Source organism: Paramormyrops kingsleyae, chromosome 4, assembly GCF_048594095.1.
Source record: "Paramormyrops kingsleyae isolate MSU_618 chromosome 4, PKINGS_0.4, whole genome shotgun sequence".
Taxonomy (NCBI): domain Eukaryota; kingdom Metazoa; phylum Chordata; class Actinopteri; order Osteoglossiformes; family Mormyridae; genus Paramormyrops; species Paramormyrops kingsleyae.
This window is the reverse complement of record NC_132800.1, coordinates 35,285,322-35,308,066: the sequence shown is the minus strand read 5'-3', so window position 1 is coordinate 35,308,066 and position 22,745 is coordinate 35,285,322. Positions and strand designations below refer to the sequence as shown.

Below are 22,745 nucleotides of genomic sequence, written 5' to 3'. Positions count from 1 at the left end.
GTCCCCAAAACCCCCTCCGGCATGGCCGATTCTGGCACCCTGGCCGGGCAGAGCCGCGGGACAGAAGCCGGAGCCTTATTAACAAACGGGGCGGCCATTTTGGCTCCCGGACTGCAGTGCAGAAGGTGACTTCAAATGGCAGAGCGCTGTCACCCCCCTGGGGATGTGGCTCCATGGATATAATACGGGCTGGTTACAGCTATTAGAGCGGAAGATAAGCCCCCGTGGGAGCCGGCGGACACGGCCTGCCCTCCACCCCTTCTGGAAGCTTCTCAGCGGGGACAGCTTTTCAAGGACAGCGCTAAAAGGCCCTCGAGGCGGAGCGGGTGGCCCGGCCGACGTAACTGCGCCGACCGGCGACATCTGTGCCACCGAGTTTCCTCTCCCGCTGCCGTGTCCTCGCACCTATAGCCTCACATCTGTCTGCCAACATGCGGAGCCACCCCCCAACCCGACATCACCTCCCAGGCGCCACCTTGAGGCCAGGTCAGGTCGCGCTGCTTTGCTTACAGCCGCTCACTGAATCCGTCCAACATTCAGACGAGCAGCCCCGCTATACGCTTTTATTAAACCGATACCTTATTTACATTTACAAACCCTCGTTTATTTATTCAATAACATGTAATTACAAGTAGGGTGAATATTGATTATATGTAAAACAAAGGATAAGCTGCGGCACAAATGTTTGACACCTTTATGTCTCTGCGGTGTATTAAGTGGATTTCTTGAGCTTTCAATAACTTTAATTTTTAATATTTGTAATTAGGATGACAATTCTAAAGTGAGAAAGTTACATTTTAAAAATCGTCCCAGTTGACCGATATCCACCCTATGTACTCGCACGTAAAGCACCGGAATGAGTGATGAAAGACTTTTTCCTGGATGGTGGGGGCCACTTATAGGGGCTGAGGAAGCAGGCGTGGCTCCCCGGCGGCGCCCCTTAACAGGCCTTACAGGTGAGCACGCTGATGTCCGCGGGCCGCCATGTCGCGGGTCTCTCTCAGCCCGTCCGCGGACTGGCCAGCCGCCCACCTCCCCATGTCAGACCAGCCCGGCTGTTGCCTTTGCTTTCATCTGATTACATCATATTGCAGCATCCACCCCCCTCAACCCAACCCCCCCCCCCCTCCCGGCCATCTACCACCCCCCCGGGGAACCCTGCGGAAGCCACGCCGATGAAAACAGGTGCGACTCGTTAATGCGTCTCCGAGCCGGCGAGTGGGGGGGGGGGGGGGATTTAGCGACACTGCTTGGGCGGCGTTCCGGCCTCCCGGCGGGGAGGTAACGCGCGAGGGCCGCGGCTCTCCGGGACCCATGCCGCGCGCTTGCATCACTCCGGGTCCCGGGCCAGCTGGAAGTGGCGCGCGGGGAATAGCGTCCCGCTTGTGATCTGTGGCCAGCCCCTCCGCTGAGACCGGGGCGGCGGCCGGATGGGGGCGGTCCCAGAAGTTCGGGGCGGGGGCTGGACGCTATGGAAGGAAGCAGAGCCGCTGACCAGAGGGACTGAATTTCTCACGGGATGGATGGATTGTTTACACAAAAACATATCCAGTCATTTCCTGGATTTCCAGACTGGTTCATACATACATACAGGTGAGAATGGTGCTCAAAGCATGAACGAGTGCATAAAGAGGGAGATGAGCACTTCCAGAGGTACAAGACAAGGCAGACAGGTTACAGACCTGCTGTCCTTACCCCGACCGCCCTTCCCGCCCACCCACCGGCCGGACTGGAGGCTGGCATGAGCACTGAGGTCAGCTTGCAGCTGTTTTCCACGCCGCGGGATGCTGGCTTGGCACCGGCCTGCCCCTCCCCAGGACGGACATGACTCATCTCCACAAGCCACCGTCCGGACCCGCCAAGACTCACAAGCAGGGACGCCCCCCCTCCTGAGGCAGGCGACCTTGGCGCGACCCCGGGCCTCCCCCTGAATCTCCCGTTACCTAAAAAAAAACTCACTGTACAATAAATTTAGCGATAACATGCCGGTCAGTTACACAGGCAATAAAACAAACTACACTGAATAGTCAGTTGGGGGGGTTTTATATTGAGACAAAAAAAATTTGCTTCATATTTTGGCGAAAAAACAAAAAAACTTTTATATTAACCAAAGCTCACAGTACAGTAAAGTCACAGTACAGTAAAGTCACAGTACAGGACCTAGATGAGACTCATTCCTCCATCCCCCGAATCTTGTCCTCCTTGCCACCTCCCTCTTCCCCCTCGTGTCAGTTTCTCCATCCACTCTTTTATTTTAGGGGGGTGGGGGCATGGCAGGGAGGAGTCTATTCGTTAGCATTCACCAGGGGCTGCTTTGAATTCTGTGTGCATAAACGTGGGCCATAGAGACTTGGGGGCGGGGGGGGGGGGGGGGGGAGGCGGCTCGTTCGGAGTCATCAGTCAGGATTTTAATTAAGGTGTCGGGGCACAATGCCGAGGAGGAGGGAGCTTGACGGATTTCTGATGACAAACGACAGACACGTGTCCTACCGCACCTTGTCAAGGCCGTCGCCGGCTGCCCGGTGCCAGCAGTAGGACGTATCACACCCCCCCCCCCCCCCCCCCCCCCCGCCTGCTGCTCTGCCTCCTGTCATGGCGGGAGATTTCCCACAGTCCTGGCTGGGTCTCCCAGGGCTGGACAGTTTTTATCGTTCCGCCCACCTCTTCAGGAGCTTTCGGAGAGATCCGCCCCACCTGAGCCTCTCTCTGGGCTCCGCACTGTGAACCACCCTCTGAGAAACGGCGCCCCCTATCAAGCTTTTGTATGGGACTGTCGCAGGCAACGCAGGGAAGCATTTCGTGCAGCCAATGAGGGTGGTGTAACTGCCCCCCCCCCCTCCAACCCACTGTCCAAGACAAGAAAAAATGCATAGGGATCAAGTTTCTGCACATCTTATGAAGGATCTTCAAACGTCTGGGGATAAAAGGAGTGTCTTCGGACTGAAGTACTGTCCCGTTTTTAAGTAGAAACCCAAACGCAATTCTGAAATGAGCGTGCCAATCTGAACGAGAGCAGTTTAAAGTTTATGGCCGAGACGCTGGTGGTAGTGGGGGAACGGGGTGGGGGATGTAATTCCTTCCTGATCCGAAACATCGCCAGGGGAACCGCTGTCCAGTTAAGTTCAAGGAAATTAAAAAAAAAACACAGCTGGCATCCTGCATCGTCAACACTTACTAAGCCTCGGGGGTCCAGCTGCCGCAGCCTCAGTTTCACCACGGCTCGCTGTGTCTCCTTGGAAACTGACCATCGCCTTTGATGTGGGGACCTCCAGGGACCCATGGAGGTAAAAGCGGGGGGAGGATGGGGTGGGGGATTTCCCTACAGGCGCTCTGCCCTGGACGCACAGAGGGAGACTGGAACAACAGGCTGGGATCGAGTTCGGAGCCAAGCCAAGGAATTTGGCCGCGTTACTGTTTTCACCATGTTTTCCTTTCCTAATGCAGGAGGATCCGCAGACTGGAAACGGACCGGACCAGACATACGAGGATTTCTAAACGTGCTGAAGGACACGTGAAAGATTCATAGCGTATTAAAATCTATTAAAAGAAAAAACACAGGCTAAGGCCTGAACCTTCAGATGATCCAATGCAAAATGCTTTAAGTTGCAGTTATTTACTTTATTGTTTCTCTCTCTGCACCCTCCCTGTACCTCACTAAGAACATTAGAGGCCCTCATTTGAGTATGAATCGAGGTGTTGCCGGGGGGATTTAGGACCTTGGGTGCTGCAGCTGAAACGGGGCGTTTCGGCAACATTCCTGTAACGCGCTCGCTGCCAGACACCCGGTGAGAGCGCTCGATGCCCGCGGACCGGTCACACGTCCTTCACTGCCGCAAAGGCCGCCACTGCGAGAGATGATTGAGTTTCCAGGCCTCGCCGAACGTGCTGTTATTGACCGCCCCCAGCCTGCTGCATGACCTCGCTTGCTCTCCATCTCCTTCCCTCTCTCCCTCCCTCCCTCCCTCCCTCTCTCTCGTTAAACCTTTTATATGCATGCCTACAGGCACAAGTTTAATCAGAAAATGACACGTGGAAAGGCACTCGGTGGATCCTACAGTATCCTATTCCTGTCTCATGCTTCCATTGGACATTTATGAAGTAAACACCATCCAGATTGTGCGGAATTGGGGGGGGGGGGGGGTGCATGCTTCATAAACAATATTAATCATTATAGAGTAAGTGGAACCAGCTACTAATGGGTGTTGATGAGGAAAACCAATATTAAAAGGGAACTTGCTGTTCAAAACAGCTTGTCAGGGATTTTTGTTAAAAAGGGGCCCGGTTTATAACCCTTAACTTCAACATCAGCCCTAATTTATTTCAATGTCAACAAGCCGCGGTACGTGTAACATCCTCAGGCTTTCCTTGAGGGCCACCCGCAGAGACACAGCAGACTGGGCAGCCGCAGCCCTACCCACTGCCCCTGCTTCACAAGGCCTACTCCTAGACGTGGGCCGCCTTTCCCTTTAGCCGGCATGATGGCCCCCAGGAGCCCTTCAAAGGCACCACTCTCATCGCACACCACCCCTCCCCCCCAAGCCCTCCCAGCCTTCGATTTACCCACCAACTCTCTTCAAGCGGGCTCGATCCCTCCAACCGCCCTATTAACAAGGGTTGTTGTGTGCCTCTAAATGAGACTCATTACCTTGCCTAAGCAGACGAGCGAAGGTAGGCCCGCAAACATATAACTGGCGTGGCGGCGGTCCCGCTGTTCGGCGCCACGAAATCAACTTCTCCCGTGTTATCAGAGGGCTCATTAAGGGAGACTGATGGAGTAGGAAATGAGGAAATTACCACCCGAAAAAAACCACCTGCTCAATTATGGGCTGACGTCATTAGCCGACGTCCCGAGCTCCAGACAAAGACCAAAACAAAACACACAATCAATCATGTTCCCAGTGAGCTACCTTATGGGGGGGATGCTGGGATTAAGGCACTAGGATTCCGGAGGGATTTCAGACGGGGCTGGGATGTTAACGGACTGGGGTCCTGGCAGCTGCACTTCATCGGGTTCCGCAGCTCCACAAAACCTCAAAATCCTGTTTGATGATTGAATAAAAACAGTCCCGACCTGCACCTGTATCACACCTGCGAACCGCAAACAGATTAATCTGCTTGGTTTTCTTTTGTTAATCTCATCACTGCTGATGGAATACCTCTTTATAATAACAAAGATAATATGGATCCACGGTACGGGGGAAAAAACCCATTAAAGAAATGTTTTGACTGCTCTCCACCTCCAGGGGGCAGACAGAGACGGTGCTGGGCGGCGACTTAAAGGGGAAGTATTCTCAGAAGCCTGTTGCTAGATTTCCCTGCAGGTATCACAGCGCCTTTCAGATCCAGTCCTTGAGAGACAAAGCGGAGCAGATTCCCAAACAAAGGCGTCCCCGAGTCCCAGCCCTGTCATGCCGTCTAGCTCCTTCTGAAGCTGGGGACGTCACTCCAGGCTGGCATCCGTATTTATCTCAATCGCTCCGTCATCCTGTCTGGGTCCCTTTAAAGAGTATGGAGGGAATGTTTACGTCCTGGCATTATTGTAAATGAACTATCATTCAAAGTATCCTCTCGGCTGTACTCTAACGTTCAATTCGGAGTTAGCAAACCCTTCTGGGTCGTCGAGACAGTCCAGGGCGGTCCTCACATAAACAAAGCAAGTCTCTTTTAGGTGGGACCACTCCTCCTTTGTGATTTGGGGAGTTCACTGTCTGATGCTGTTAAACTGAAACAAACGGGGTTTAGACACATCATCTGGTCCAGACGATGTACAAGTCTAAGGAACAGTGTCACATGGGAGACGAAATTCTAGCGTAAAACATCAGTTTTGAATTATTTTAACAAGTCAGACTGAAAAACCCACTTATCTATGATAAATAGCTTCTCAGGAATGAACTAATTTGTTATTATTCTTTTTAACAGCAAAGCAGTCTCCAGTGAATAGCAGCACGCCACACTCACCCAGCCCCAAAAAAACAACGTCTGAGAGATGAGAGCATTTAGACTCATATAAATGTAGTAACACTCAGAGGAAAGGAGCGGTGGGGGGGGGGGGGGGGGGCGGAGACTGGAAGGGAAAATTTGAGCCCCCAACACCTCTGGAAGTTCAGGAGGAGGGTTTGTGTGCATCGTATCCCAAACACGGACCAGCTGCTGAAATATTAAGTGCCCTTTCCTGACAGCTTCTCATGAAATATCCACACCACTACCTGTCGAAACGCACTGGGTAAATCTGGGGGGGGGGGGGGCATCTAACAGGGGTGTGAGTGGAGAGATATCCAGGCCCCCTCTATCAAGTGACACGGGGAAGAGGCCTGAGACTGATCAGCATGGCTGAGGGCCGGGGGCGGGAGGTGGGGTCCTCGGTGGGTTGATTAGACAGCATCTCCTGTCGCGGGCCTTGCCCAGCTTCCGGATCCACAACCTCGGAGGCAAATTAATAAAATATGCTGCTGGTTTTTCTTCCACTAGGCTTGGCAAGTTACTTCAAGGAGGCCAAGCCACCACCCCCCCCCTCATAAAAAAGCCAAACAGCAAACAGGGCAGCAAGGGGGAGTAGCACTGGCACCAGTGATCCACTTCTATCTCGCACACAGGGTGTTGTGTCAGAAAATGTCAGATGCGAAGAAAAGGACAAAAGAAATGGGAACCAATCAGAACTTAGGACATTAAAATAAAAGATGACACCTGGACGCACAATGCTGGTTTGTAAAATACACGTGCGATATTATGCAAGTGCAATTTAAAAATTCATCAAGCATAACCATTCAATATTAACCAGAGCTGACACACAGACACAGTCATGTACATTTAGGCTTAAAATCCAGTGGGGGGGGGGTCACAAATCAATCAATAGAAATGTGTAAACATGCCAAAGATGAGGGCATCTTCTTCACCAATTGTGTAATAACCTTGGCTGCCAGAAGGGCTTAATGCCTGAACCGCTGGCATTTGTATCCGTGTGCCTGTGCACGCCCATGTGTGCACGTGCCCGTGTGCCTGTGCACGCCCATGTGTGCACGTGCCCGTGTGCCTGTGCACGCCCATGTGTGCACGTGCCCGTGTGCCTGTGCACGCCCATGTGTGCACGTGCCCGTGTGCGTGCATGTTGACAGTGCGACTCAGCCTCACGTTCTGGCGCCTAGAGACTGATTCCTGCTTTGAAAGGAGCATAATTACGGCAAGGGGCTCCTCCTGTCAGCCGCCGGTGATTAATGCCGTTAATCTCGGCGTCTTACCGCCGTCCTCCGCGTGCATGTGTCACCGTATCCTCCAGCAGATCCCGAGGCCGGCCGTTCGCATTTATGAATTATTCTAATGAACCAGTAGCTCCTGAGGTGACTGTCATCACATATTCCCAGATTTATCTCCCTCCCTGCCCCCCCCCACCACCAGCGCCCCCTCCGAGGTGAAAACGCTGGGCGTCGCGGAGCACCGGCTGTCGCGGCTGTGCTGCTTTTCCAGCGCTCCCTACAGGCTGCCTGGAGTGAGGATCGGGGAGACTGTGGCACCGCGCCTCTCACGCCGAGCAGGTTACAGGTACAGTCATGCATCACTGGAAGTGATGTTACCTTTTGCAGGGTTTGCTCTGCCAAACAGGCCCCAGAAGTTACGCTTCCCTTCGATAGGGGAGGAAAGATAAAGGTTCCCCTCTTCACAGGAGGCATTTGATCTCCCTGTCAGATCATTCTGGTCATAATTTTGGTCACCGTTTGCTATGAAATGTCTGTGACGACGTGGGAGTCGGGCCACCCATTCTGGTACCAGTTAACGGTCGAGGGTTTGGACGTGCTGGAAGAGGTGCGAACTACTGGTAGACTCTGCAAGCTATTTTTGAAAGATAAACATATGACTCATTACCTTACTCCCACCATTCCAGGATGAGTACCCAGATGCCTCCTAAAAAACGACAGGCCCCCAAATCCCCAAAGCAAAAAAAAAATAAATAAAAAAATGTACATACCTGTAGCTCTGTCTGGAAGAAGAACTTCTGGGGGCAATGGGAGCAGTCGTAGATCTTGTCCTCCTGCCCATGGGCCGAGAAGATGTGCTGCTGCAGCTTGCTGGCCTGGACAAAGACTGTGAAGGAGAAGAAGCATGTTAGGGAGCCCATCCGGCTAACTTGCGGGATTCGCTCAGGGCTCCGAAATTACTCAGCGAGCTCCGCGGTCAGGAAGGTGCCACGCGCCAACCGGCAATCTGCTGGTGGATGGTGGAGTCGGCAATCTGAGCTGAACACCGAATCAGACTTTCCGCGTGGATTTCCTTCACAGGACGCCAATCATGGCAGCGTATAGAGCGCACATCAGGAAATGATACACATACATACACATGCCACAGAATCATAACGTCAGATGTATGCCATTAGTCTTTGACTGTGAATTAATGCGATCATTTAGCAGAGCAGCTAGTAAAATGCAAAAGGTGAGAGAAAGATAGTCGCACGAGGGGAACAGCAACCTTGGCCTCAGATTAGTCTGAAGTTTTGTCCCTTTATGTGTTTAGGCTGCATGAATATTCATGTGGACTTGCAATTAATCTACGCCGACCAAGAGAAAGACGACGACAGCGAACATAAATACGACTGGCTGACAGGGTGAAAAACACAGAACACACACAGGCTTGATTAAGCAACATTCCACACTGAAATAAAACCCGATGAAACCCATGCTGTCTCTCGGAGGGAACCTTTGGTTCATTATCCCGATCCTGTAAACCCCCGCATGGCACGGCCCTCCTGCAGGAAGCCCTCGAACCTCTGCGCGCTTGGGGCTTTTCGGGAGACGTCGGTATTTTGCACCTTGAATTCATCATTGGCCCATATCCTCAGTGCCACACCAATGCCACGCTACGTTCGGAAAAAAAAAACGAGGCAGGAACGAAAAGCGGGAACCTCTGCGGGCGCCTTCAACTCAGGGAGGGTGCAAGTGGCTTCAATAATATAAACAAGCTCAAATTTTAATGACTACAAAACAAGGCCCGCAGACTGCCAGAGTTCACCTGAGAGAGTGCGTATTAATAATTAAGCTGTATAAATGCCACAGGCAGAGTCAGGCTTGGCAGCAAGGCCGCCCGATAGGAGTCGGCTGAATGACGACCTTTTGAAACAAAGGGAGACAAAAAAAAAACAGAGTGGCATTGCAGTCTACAGGATTAGTCTACACGGCGAAACATGACTGTAGAACCTCCACTGCCGTCCATATCAATAGGGCAGGGTCAGCTCTCCTTGGATTGTGTACATCTACCACCAGAGGATCAAAAGCATCCTTCCCACTAACAGCAGGACCGTTCACACGCCACCCCGCAGCACCCTCTCAGCAGAGCGCTAGCCTCACAATAAGTCACTGATGAAACCACAGCTATTCTGGCCTCTCGTTACCAGAATATTACTTGCATCCCTAATATCTGTAGTTCATACAGCAACAATCCAATCAGCCAGTCACTACCGCTTTGCTGTCTGACCGCTAATAACAATGTCGGATTTATGAGTAGGTTGTGTAATAAAGCAGTTGGGTAGTAATTATAATTATTCAGAGGAAAAAACAGGATACAGTGATAATAAATATTGTGTTCAACATACAACAAACCCACATTTAAGTTATTCCTGTTGCCGTCCTATGTGTTTGATACTCATGAAATGGCCGTTTTAATGACCCAGAGCCAGACACCCCACATGTGACTCATTTAAAGTCTCTCAGTAACCCCCCCCCATCACCACCACCACACAGAGCCCTTGGGTGTCTGTTCTTCCATCTCTCCCTCTCTTTCCCAGAGGTCAGTCTGTCCCAGTAAAACACCCCCCATGGAGCACTCCTGGATTCTGTGCTCTTGATACGAGCTGGCCAAGTCTAAGGGTGTGGCGGGTGGTGGGGGTTTACAAACCCAGCCTGATCGATGTAGGTGAGGGGGGGGGGCTGGGGGAGGTACGTCTGTCGGATCCAACCAGGGGAAAAAATGCCCCCCCGCCCCCCCCCCCAAAAAAAATGAGCCACACTTTGAACATTAAGCTGCTTTGGCAAGCAGTGGTCTGAGGAATGGCTAACAGCGGCCAAACGCCAAATGGGAGCCAGCGCCTGAGAAAAGAGCGGGGGGAGAGGGAGGGAGGTAAGGAGCGGAGCGAGAGGGGGAGAGAGAGAGAGGGAGAGGGGAGCTTTGGATTTATCATTAAAGGAACGCTGCACTTGTCAGGCACTGCCAGGAAAATAAATTGCGGTCCATGAAGTCACCGGTGACCCGCTGTCAGGCTGCGGCCGCAGCTGGACGCATGATGCCTGCGCTCTCAGAGCTGCTCGCAACACACCGGTGTGCACCATGCGCTGCATTAGAGAGCAGGGGCGGCCTGCTCCCCAGTGCAGAGAGCTGTAACACACCGGTGTGCACCATGCACTGCATTAGAGAGCAGGGGCGGCCTGCTCCCCAGTGCAGAGGGCTGGAACACGCCGGTGTGCACCATGCACTGCATTAGAGAGCAGGGGCGGCCTGCTCCCCAGTGCAGAGGGCTGGAACACGCCGGTGTGCACCATGCGCTGCATTAGAGAGCAGGGGCGGCCTGCTCCCCAGTGCAGAGGGCTGGAACACGCCGGTGTGCACCATGCCCTGCATTAGAGAGCAGGGGCGGCCTGCTCCCCAGTGCAGAGGGCTGTAACACGCCGGTGTGTCCTCTCCCCCCAGGGTAGATAAAACCGAACACGCTCTGAATCCTGCAAGGCCTTCGGCCTGTACCACTAAGAAAGGGGGAGTGGGGGAAGCAGCAGAAGAGAAAGGGGCTGCTGAGGTCTTCATCTCTTCATCCTAGATATTTTTTTTTTTTTAAAAAGGTGACCCCTGGGACTGTACCATTAATGGGGGGGCAGAGCGGTGAACTTCAGCTGATCAGTGAGGTATGAGGCCTGTTTATTCCCCATCGCACAGCATTTCTTCACACCGCAGATTCCGACCTCCTTCCTAGGAACACCGCGGCCCCAGACCCTTGGGCAGTCCGTAATCCCGTTTTAGCTCGTCAGGCCGGCACAAACCTCTTTTCGTTATACGTTACTGTGGCGGCGGGACCCTCCAAAGACGGCAATGTGTGAGTGGGTGAGTGGGCCCCCACCTTCCTGTTGCTGGCTTGGCAACCCCCCACCCCGGAGCTCCTGAGAGCTGGCCCCTCCCCCGGCGCCCCCTGCAAGCGTGCTCAGAGCACCTGCAGCTGCTCCGCTCAGGTGACCAGATGGATGTGGCAGGGCCCAAACACCGGGGGGCAGAACGGGACACACGGGTGTAATATTTTTGACTGATTACAGTCTGCTGATAGAAACGACATATTTATTTTATTACAAGACGCTAAGTCTATACCGATGGAAATGATTCTCTGGCAAATGCTATATAACAATCAGCGATATCGCCAGATTTTAAGTGTTACATTAAATTCATGCCCGCAGATTCACTGCAGGTCTCTTTGTGAACTACAACATCACTTCCTCCAGTGTAGCAGACCTTTACAGAACAGGAACTGCGTGGCTTTATAACTAACAGGGCAAAGCATTACGATCTGGGTGTCGCTGGCATCTGCGTTGCTATTAAAGTGGAAATTCCCCAGAGAAAGTAAATGGTCACATGATCAAGGGTGAAAGTGAGGTCACATGGTGTCTGGTGATACATGTAGCACGTAACTTCGTGTTAACACTCTGGAGGCACTGAGGCGTGTTCTACTGTGCGTTTTTACTACTTTGAGGGGCACCACGTCCAAATCTGTCTAACACAAAGTTTAAAGCATTTCAATGTGTGAAAAAACACAAATACATTAACCCAGCAACAGTGGTGGCGGCCAAGTGTGAACGAAACCCAGTGTGACTCCAGACCCAGTTCACGGAAACCGGTTCCTAAGACTCTTCCGTGTGATTCCATCCCTAACTTCTGCCAAGGTAGACGGCTGGAACGCAGCCCTAAACCAAGGAAGCGAAAAAAAAAGAAAAGAAAATCACACCGATTTCCAGCGCCTGCCATTTTAACCCTGCTCAGAAAGTGTGCGGAACTAGCTGACGACTTCACAGATTTCATTACACAGACAATTAACCCCGCTGACCCCGACGGCGGAAAGCGATTCTCACCGGAGGGGGTCCTCTCCCGCCGCCGAGACACGCGGCAAGAGGAAACATTACCTGGGCTGACATTGACAATTAACACATCTTTCTCTGCTGATTACGTTAATTTATTTCTGATTTGGAGGCAATTTCAGAAGCCCGCGCGCAGCAGAAAGCTCAGACGGTATGTCATCGGATGCCCTGCCCCTTTTACCCTCGTTTTGAAATAATTATCCACTCCAGACAACAGTAATTGCATGTACCTGTGTCCTGCTCGTGAAGCTACATAATCCTCTGATTGTAGAACAGCCTCAGTAGCCCGCCACAGATGTTTCCATAATCTATTTGCTTAGCAGCCATTTCTAAGCAAGACTAAATCTTTGAATATCTATGTCACATTTCTATGCCTATAACCACCTATAATTTCTATGTCAAGTTTGTCGGTTCTTCCCACAGGGCAGGTGACGACATGGTTGTCTATAGGCCTTAGACATGCACTAATCCAGTGGAAGGTGTCACGGGTCCTTGCACACGACCCATAAAGCCACACCCAGCAAAGGAGCTAAGACTTTTGTACTCTTAGCTATTATTAAAATGTTTTTTGAAGACACCCGCTAATGGAGATGCTTTAGTGCGAGAACCCTGACAGGCTTTAATTACAGTGGGAGCACCATCCTAAAGACACTTTGTCAATTGTTGAGTCCTAAAAAAAAAAAAAGCTTTGGATAAAAAAATTTATGTTAATAAAAAAGGCTATAAATTGGCTTATGCATCTGCAGTCCATTTCAAGGTCTCTTCCATTCCAGAGCATTTAGAAGGAAATAATCATACAGCAAACACCCCCCCACCCAGTTCCAAACCCCGCTCCCAGAACCAGACCACACCACCAGCCCCACCTCCCCAAAAGCAGACACGTACCTGTGAAGCAGACGGGACACTTGAAAGTGCCACCCATGCCCTCAAAGCTGTGCTCGATCAGGTGACACTGCAGTTTGGCGGGTGAGTCGAACGACTGGCTGCACAGCTTGCACTCGTGGTTCAGTCCTTCCTCTAAAGTGGGTGAAGAAACAAACAGGGATCTCAGTGCTGTTCGGACAGAAAGCAGCCGAGGGCAAGATTCAGGCCAGATTTCACTAGACTTCCTGACTCCAGGCATGTTTCCAGGGACTACTGATTGGCATGTTACCTTCTACAACTGGTACCCTCCGTACTAGCATTTTCAGGATGGAGTGCAGAGTCTGGGGTAGGAAGAGGATGGGGCATGAGAAGAGAGGAGTGAAGAGTCTGATGTAGGAAGAGAACGGGGTAAAAGAAGAGAGGAGTGCAGAGTCTGGGGTAGGAAGAGGATGGGGCATGAGAAGAGAGGAGTGAAGAGTCTGATGTAGGAAGAGAACGGGGCATGAGAAGAGAGGAGTGAAGAGTCTGATGTAGGAAGAGAACGGGGTAAAAGAAGAGAGGAGTGTAGAGTCTGGGGTAGGAAGAGGATGGGGCATGAGAAGAGAGGAGTGAAGAGTCTGATGTAGGAAGAGAACGGGGCATGAGAAGAGAGGAGTGCAGAGTCTGGGGTAGGAAGAGGATGGGGCATGAGAAGAGAGGAGTGAAGAGTCTGATGTAGGAAGAGAACGGGGCATGAGAAGAGAGGAGTGCAGAGTCTGGGGTAGGAAGAGGATGGGGCATGAGAAGAGAGGAGTGAAGAGTCTGATGTAGGAAGAGAACGGGGCATGAGAAGAGAGGAGTGAAGAGTCTGATGTAGGAAGAGAACGGGGTAAAAGAAGAGAGGAGTGTAGAGTCTGGGGTAGGAAGAGGATGGGGCACGAGAAGACAGGAGTGTAGAGTCTGGGGTAGGAAGAGGATGGGGCACGAGAAGACAGGAGTGTAGAGTCTGGGGCACCAGAAGAGAGGAGTGAAGAGTCTGAGGTAGGAAGAGGATGGGGCACGAGAAGACAGGAGTGTAGAGTCTGGGGTAGGAAGAGGATGGGGCACGAGAAGACAGGAGTGTAGAGTCTGGGGTAGGAAGAGGATGGGGCACGAGAAGACAGGAGTGTAGAGTCTGGGGTAGGAAGAGGATGGGGCACGAGAAGAGAGGAGTGTAGAGTCTGGGGTAGGAAGAGGATGGGGCACGAGAAGACAGGAGTGTAGAGTCTGGGGTAGGAAGAGGATGGGGCACGAGAAGACAGGAGTGTAGAGTCTGGGGTAGGAAGAGGATGGGGCACCAGAAGAGAGGAGTGTAGAGTCTGTGGTAGGAACCATAGGCAATCAGAAGTAACATCTGCAGCCAGAAACCATGAGAAATGAGTAGAAAATACCATAAAAAGCCCTCAAACTTGTGTTGGATGGCACTGCTTTAATTGGACTTCCTCATGCATTGTTATCCACACGGATCCTCTTAAGCAGGAATGCCGAGATCACAAAGCCATTGGTCACTCCAGCTTAATAAGCGCCCATGAGTGTCATTGTCTCACACCTGAGTGTAAGGAAATTCCCCACGATGCCATGTCACAAACGAAAGTCAAACCTAACAGGCATTCAGAGGAAATAAATCTTGGGTTTTATCAAAAAAATTGTGCAAATTTTAGCTTTAAGTATCATGAAAGACTCACAGACACCTGTACATTCACGTACACAAGTTATCTCCCTGTTGCATCAAATTCGTAGATGGTTATTTTGGTAAGTTTGCCCCGCAGTAAAGAATCTAGCTCCATCATCACAAATAAACACCGTCAGTTACCGGAATGATCTGTATGACCGACCCTTCAGAAGGCCACAATGGGCTCTACGGGAAGGCAGATCCTCACCACCTTTCGGGTCAGGGGACCAGGGCTGACACGGAAGCTTCAGAGAGGCTTGGCCATAGGGTGGGGTTAGTGAGGAGGGTCATGAAGGCCAAGGTCACAGGGGGTCAAGAAGGCGATGATTCTCCCTTAATTGCCGACTTCTGCCATGCGGTGAGATATCTGCACAACTACAGAGTGCTTTGACTGCGATGCCTCCGGCAGGCTTCATCTTTAGTTCCAAGCAAGAAAGTCCGCTGAGCAAATTAATAATAAAATAAGAGCAAAAATGCCCCTTTGTATGGAATCGCACAAACAACAAGCATCCACAGCGGTCTGCTACCAGAGGGGCAAAATGGATATATGTCTTATTCATCTACAAGAGTAAGACACAGGCAGGGTTTTCGGTACTCTAAGGTGACCTTCGGCCAGCCGACTATGAGGAGGAAATATGTAGCGAATTGGAGCTGTTTACACTTCCTGAGTCACTAGCACAGCACTGATACTCATCAAAAAAGGTCTTCATCCCTTTTCTTTTAATTAAGATCAGCTTAGGTTAATGTTTGGTCACGTTTAGAAAGCAAGGTGATATTTGAGCGACGCTCTCATTGGCTGAGGAGATGATTGACAGCAGATGGAGGTCCTGTGCTACAGCAGGATGCGGTCATGGTTCCCAAACCTAGAAATGCACAGGGTTCCTGAAAACAGGAATAACTACAGCTTCAAGGCAGAGATACATAGACTTTTTAAAAATTTCCATATTTATACACACTTAAAATACGTGAACATCACACCCGTTCCCAGTCACACTGTGGAGTTCCAGACATATCACGTTCCTCGCAGTCTTGATCCAGTTCCTGTGAGGATATGGAATTACACATATCCTGTACTCTGGACCGAGCTGTTCTTCTAAACCCCAGACCCAGAGGGGGAAAAACATCAGGACTGTGTGACACATCTTAAGGTTTGGCTGGCAAACAGCAGACACTATGGACATTAACACCACAAATCAGTCACCATAAACCATACCACAAACGCTAACAACTGCACACAGTGAAAGAAATGTATATAATGGTCGACCGAACAAGAACCAGCCCTCTGTGGAACGACAGCACCAGCAACCTCAAATGACCAGCAAGAAAAAAAAAAGATACTGGCCGAGAGCACAAGCAGGGAAGGAAATGGTGACCTCGAGCTTTGTGAAAGTTCGCCAGTCCACCACAGGACGCCAGGACAGAAAGCCCCAGATCCCAGGGGGGTCAACAGTGGCACTGTCACGCTTCATAATCCCGTGGTACGGACAGCCGAAGGACACCGCTTGGTATGCGGCACTGTCCCAGATTCCAAGATCCGCTCCATGGACTTGGACACGGAACCCGCTGAGACCCGGGGGGCTCTGTGAAGAAACCACTCACGATGCTACAAGTGGGAAAGACACAGGCACAGGCCCAACCCACCAGAACCACTGTCACCGAAACCACACAAATGGACCAGATACTCCAGGCACTCATTTCAGTTGTCAGATTCCAAGGGTGATAATATAATTTGCCTCCCTCTGATTCACTAACAGGCACATGATGCAGTAATAATATTAATGACATCATAGGGTGGGTGGAGCCAAATATCATGATGGGTGGAGCTATATGTGACAATTGTTGCAAGGCAATTGTTCCACATTAATCTTTCCAAGGCAATTTAAAAAAGCAGCCATTTTCTAGAACCAAAATAAACATACGATATTAAGACTTTTCTCCTTAAAGAATAAGATATTTTTCCTCCAATCAGAGGTTCAAATATAATATAAAATATAAATTTTACCAAGCTTCTGAAATGACATGTGAATATGACCATTTTTAATTCTACTGGGTCCAACTGTATTCACATGATAAAGGTTTAAAATTGCACTCTATTTCAGCATTTTACCATACATTTTTCTTGTGAGCAGATATTTCTAAACATTCCTTCCCTTAAGATGAATTGTGTTCATTGTTCATATGTAGTACCTCAATACATAACATATAAACAACAACCCCATTTATAAACGAGTTACACAGTCAGTAGATGCTGGATATACTGGACGGATATACTGGTTTTCAGGTTAACATGACCTCGGGAAACATGTTCTGTTACATTAACTGAACAGTGCAACACATTCAATTAAAATTTCAACTAAGCAATTAATTATGAGCCCGGCCGGACTCATAACCAGCAAAAAGGGTTAGGAGACCTAATTTGAATCTTCCCAGTTTATCCCATAAGAACAGGAAACCGCCAAATCGCTAGCCTGATGTCCTGGGACAATCAAGTTTTCCTGTCGGGCTACCAAAACATAACACCCTGCCCAATGGGCTACCAGAAATTATCCGCTGAGTAAAATAAAATTCCCTGCTTTATTTGCCTTTTCTGCTCTTTTCACATGTTATTTGGTGGAAAAACTTTGACCACTGAATGAACAAGCTTTTGCTCATGGTCTCCTAGGAAGTGTACCCTTAAAGCCTGATTTATAGGAGGGCTGAAATTTATTGTGCAATCGCCTCGTGTCGCGATCTTGAATCATTGTCATTCATGGTAATAGAGTACTCTGAGCACTTTAAAGCAAGCAAGTAAATTCAAGTGCGGCTTTATTATCATACCAGTCATATTCGGTACACTGCACATAGTAACATGAAATAACGTTATATAAGAGCGAATTACAAAGAGAAAACTGACATGACTGGATGGGGCCCAGACAAAATGTTTGTGAGCCGTTCACTTTCATTTCTGAGAATATCGTTAATTGGTCTGGATTTCCAAACATCGTTGGTAGCAAAGAAGCAACTGTAGCAAAAGAAAGCGAGTAAAAGTGTGGAGGTTTAATTTATTTCTGGTAGAAAAACTGCAGGAAAACACATGGATGAAATACTTCAGTGTATTCACAGGTAGGTATAAGTATAAATCTCACACTTATTGTTCATTTTTTATATCATCGTTATATTATTATGTTTTAATGTATTATATGTTATGTTATGGTAGCGTTAAGCAGTTACGTCGGTCTGTGCTGTCATGCTAGCATTACAGTGCTGTGCCTGTTGTTACAACAATTCTGGTTTGAATATGTTTAAAAATGAATGTTTTAAAGGCAAATTCTTGGTCAATTTATCTTATCACTGCATGTGCGGCTGCTTTCCCCTCTCGATGTCTGTGATGTTGATAGACTGCTGCGTCCCAAGTTCACTGCTGGTGCCTAGTTGCCTAGTTAATGTTGCCTCTGACCTATATAATGGCGATTACTTAAAAACGATAAGAATGGCCTTTACAATATGTCTCCATGTTGAATTTGTTTCTGCTTTCAGGCAAAAAAAAATATGAAGAATGCCTGACCGAAGGGCTAGCAGGGATTTAGAAATTTTGCAAGTCCTGCACCCCCACTCCTCCAGGGGGCAGTGCATGCAGTCACCCTGGCGGAGATTCGTGTGTCCAAAGCTATGCCCACATGCTGCCTTCCCGTAGAGCACGCAAATCTGATCCTGCACAGCAGATCTGGCCGCCTCTGCTCGGCACGGGTACGAGAGAAGGCTGATCTGTTATAATAGGGGTGGGGACTGCCCCCCCAGGAAATCCAATGCCGTCACCGGCGAGTTCACTTCCGGATCCAGCCGGACTGTCCAATCAGCTGGTCTCTGGAGCACAGGCCTATGATGCCTTAGTTCCTGTCCAGTTACAGGCCCCCTGGGAATATCGCCCCCTAGCCCCTGTCATCCCCCTGAAGAGAGCATGTCATTTCCTCCCTCCCAGCCCCACTGTCCTTTCAGCTAACCGTTTCCCAGCTACAGACACTTAAACAAGCCCCGTCTGAGAAAAATCCAAGACATTGCCTTATTTTTCCATTTGCTGACAGAGGTGCAGTTTCGGGGAAGGTGACGCACACAGTAAAGGCTGCTCCGGGACGCGCAGCTTCACCAGAGTATCAGGCAGCAGGATGTTTCTGTCACCTTGTAAAGACGTCAGCGATACTCACAGCACGAGCGCGTTCGTACACACTGAGAATCCCAGAGAGTATGATACTCAAGTATGATATTATATTCATAGACTGTTATATAATAAACCGGGACAGAGATCAGACCACAGGGCACCACCACTCTGTTTGGCTCTGCTGCGGTCACATCAGTCCAAACCCTAGCGAACTACAGCAAAGGGTATAGAGGAACACAGTTTTACAACCAGGGATTCTGATTTTTTGGCTCCCTGGGAAGTGGGTGTGGATAACACAGGCAAGAACAGCTCGACATGACAGGGCTACCTCTGTGCAAAGTAAACGTCTCTAAGGAAAGTGCAGTTTACAGCTTAGGGGAGCCAAATCCCACAGAATTAAACCTGCAAAAACTCTGGAAAACACTGGAAAGTGAGCAGTAACCAACCAAAGAAACACGTGCTAAATAATAATTGTAGATTTACTACTATTATGTTGGTTGAATTTTAATATTACAGCTTTAGACAGCTCAAATGCACCACGATAAAATTATGCATTATTAATAGTTAACATTCATATGGTTCCATGTTTGTATTAGTTTAAGCTTTACCTACAGGTACTAAATGTACCTAATTCTAGTGCAGTGAATCCAGCCAAAAAGATACCCAGGAGATTCGGTTTGGGGATTAAACACAGCAGAGGGAACTCTGGATTTTATTTAACCACTCTCCTGGCATAATTATCAAGTATAACAGGTAATGGGGAAAATTAAAGTCAGTACCTAATGGGAGTTAAAAAACCCCCGTTGACCTGCATGTACTCCCCACAGCAACAGCAGCACTGTGTTCATTCCAGAGATTATTCGCTCGCAAGGAACCACATGCCAGCACTGAAATTTACCATTAGCTGTTGGGAAGGCCTTAAGATAATTAGGATGTTCATAAGCAAAGGAGTTGCCAAAGGACCACTGTGGATGAGATGCCACCTACTCTTAATCTGCTCTCTTTGGACAGATTTTGTATCACCCAGAACAGTTCCTTATAAGGTCAGGGTGTAGTGTCTGGATAGACTGTTATATATTCCCCCACAGATGAGAGATCCTCTGTATGCAAGGGTCACCACTTTGGAATTATCAGCAAATGTGAAACTCCACGTCAAGAATAAAGAGGATCAAAGCCCATTTCTCCACCTTCATTTAAACGTGGATATGCAAAGATGATTGAGTAATGTTCACCATATTGATAAAAAAAAAACACATGATCTTATGTCCTATTAATACCTTAGCTATTTCCTTACCAGCAGAAAGAATGACCAGACTGGCCATGGCAAAGCTAACCTGCTAACAAAACCCTAGTGCCACATAGCACAGTATCTGTCCAAGGTCCCCAGGAGGACAAAAGCTGTTATGGGCAGATGTATCGATCTGTAGAACAGCCTGATCCAGACCTTCAGGGCTTGATGGAGCTCCAACAGAGTCCTCCTGTACACCACCAGACAGGCTACAAGGCAGCTAACCAATGAATTTACCCGGATGACACACCACAGTGGAGCAATTTCAAACCTATTTAAAATAATTATGTTCTGGAAAAGCACAAGTGTGGTTTTACAGAGTGTAGAAGAAGATGCTTGTGATCTTGATACTCTGGTCCACAGAGTAATCAAGAAGAGAAAGTCCCCCAAACAAAGGCAGCTGACGCTGTTAGCCGTTGATAACACATATTGAAAATCAAAATTACATCACAATTACATGCCCTGTTCTGCGGTTAATTTCACGGTCTGTTCTCTAGCAGAAAGGAAACGACACTGCTATGGTTCCTATTGTTGTTTGGTGGTGCGTAGAAAGAGGCAGGCAGAGAGTGAGTTATGTGAGACGCTGGGAGGCTCAGACTGGGGTCACATGGTTGTCTGCTGGGGAGGGGGGGGGCGCAGCTCAGAGTAGTCACAAGCCTGATTTTATGACAGAAGACAGGTCAGGGGAATACACACACATGCACACTAGGCCTGGCATGACTTTTGTTGCACGATACACTGTCCTAGAAATAATTCCAGTAAATTATTTTTTTGTCATTTTAAGACGATTTAATGCCACTGATGCAAACAGGATGAGTACACCCCTTCATAGAACACTGAACTTTTTTAATTTATTGGAATTTGAATGTCAAAAAAAGTAAATATCCTAAACTGAAATAAAATCACACAACCAAAAACTGCACATATCTGATACAGGGCTGTGAACTTGTCATTTGTTAGGTCCTCTGTTAACAAAAAATGCAAAGCAACAACATACAGTATTGGCTGTAAGTTAGATATGAGTAACAATTTACCTTTAAAACACATTCACTTCTGTGTAGTCATACCAGATTTGCTGTCATAAAAATGACAAGTGGCACAGCACTGTAATGCTAACACAACCCAGATCAACATAATTGCTTAACTTTACTGTGACATAATGAAAAAAATAATGACAAACAATATAATAGGATGATTAAAAAGAATGAGATTATACTTGTGTACCTATAAATACACTGAAATATTTCATCCACACTTTACTTCTGCAGTTCTTGTACCCAGTCAAAAATAAAATAAAGAAATTAAGCCTCCAGACATTTAGTTATTTTCATTTGCTTCAGTGTTACCCACGACATTTGAAAAACCAGACAATTACCAATATCCTCGTAATGGGCAGCAGGAAGCTACCAGCCATGTGGCTTTTAATGTGTATGCGTCACATCCAGTAACATTTGTTTTCGCTTTATATTGTCTGCTTTTATTTAGTTTTATTTACATTGTTTTTATATAATATTATTTTGTGTCACAGTGTGAAGTGTACTGAAAATGATTGGTCTCACTAAGTAATAGACCAGCTTCCAATTATGGGCTTGCAGTGACTGACGATGCACCAAGATGGCAATGCAATGCAATTGTGCAACACTATTACAACCATCCCAGTGCACCCCTAGTGGTCCAGAGCCCCTAGCAAATGCCAGGTTAGCCTGGGCAACATGTCCAGTCCTGCCCCTGTGTGTGAAGGAGCATTCTGTGACACAGAGCAGACAAGAGGGAAGAAGCAACATGACTAGCATTCATTCTTATATAAACAAATATGTATGTAAACACAATTTGTCAATATTGAGGTCAGAGAAAATGATCATGGTCATGTCCATATATTGTGCCTTAAGTCATTGAGTATTGTGACAAGCCTAATGCACACACACACACACACCCACACAGAATGCAAAATGAGTCATCAAACATCAAGCCTGATTTTTATTTTAGTTCCCCTATTGACATGGAGGAGGCTGGGTTGGGTTGGGGTGCTTACAGCAAGGGAAGGAGGTATGTAGTGGGGATGTGGAGTGATGAGGAGGTGCTGGGGGAGGCAGTGAACAAGCTAGTCGGGGAGACCGGGACTAGCCTTCTAATAGAAGCTAACAGTGGCTCCAACGTGCAGGGGCGCCACAGAGGTCCTAATCAAAAATGCAGGGCCGGCAGAAGCACGTCTGGAGTTCCACACCGAGGGCAGCCCTAATCCCGGGGGCCCTGGGGCTAAAAGCAGGCATGACGCTGCACCACAGAAATGACAAACACAACGCAGACAGACATATCGTCCCGGCTAGGCTGCAGGAGCATTACACAGCTCCTGTGACCTCAAAACCCCGCATCAAATTGTGTAAGAGCTCCAAAACACAAAGTTCCCAACTAAAAAATAGTGCCATGAATATTTATAATAGAACATTGTAACATGTGTTATAGTTAACAACAGCTCCACAAAGAAGTGTTATGTAGTATAAGACCACCCAAAAGGAGACATCCTCCCCAAAGCTGACTCATAGTGAAACCTCAGGTCCAACCTTGAACCCGGCCCCACCTTACACCCCTGCATGACTCTGAATGGCCAAAATATATGGTCCTGTGAGGGCAATTTAAACTGTGATGGAATCTTCGTTGTTCAAAAAAATTCTACAT

At 48.7% G+C, this 22,745-nt stretch overlaps 1 protein-coding gene across 4 annotated transcripts in view; it reads right to left on the bottom strand.

The window, feature by feature from the left end:
* The window catches only part of LOC111845907 (zinc finger protein 521-like), a 79,229-nt gene that overhangs the window by 2,032 nt on the left and 54,452 nt on the right, over nucleotides 1-22,745 (bottom strand). For all 4 annotated transcript variants that reach the window (XM_023815620.2, XM_023815618.2, XM_023815617.2 and 1 more), the window contains 2 exons: nucleotides 12,978-13,109; nucleotides 7,961-8,076 (listed from right to left, as the gene is read on the bottom strand). In XM_023815620.2, coding sequence (XP_023671388.1) covers nucleotides 7,961-8,076; nucleotides 12,978-13,109 — 248 coding nt within the window. The remainder of the gene's footprint in view (nucleotides 1-7,960; nucleotides 8,077-12,977; nucleotides 13,110-22,745) is intronic.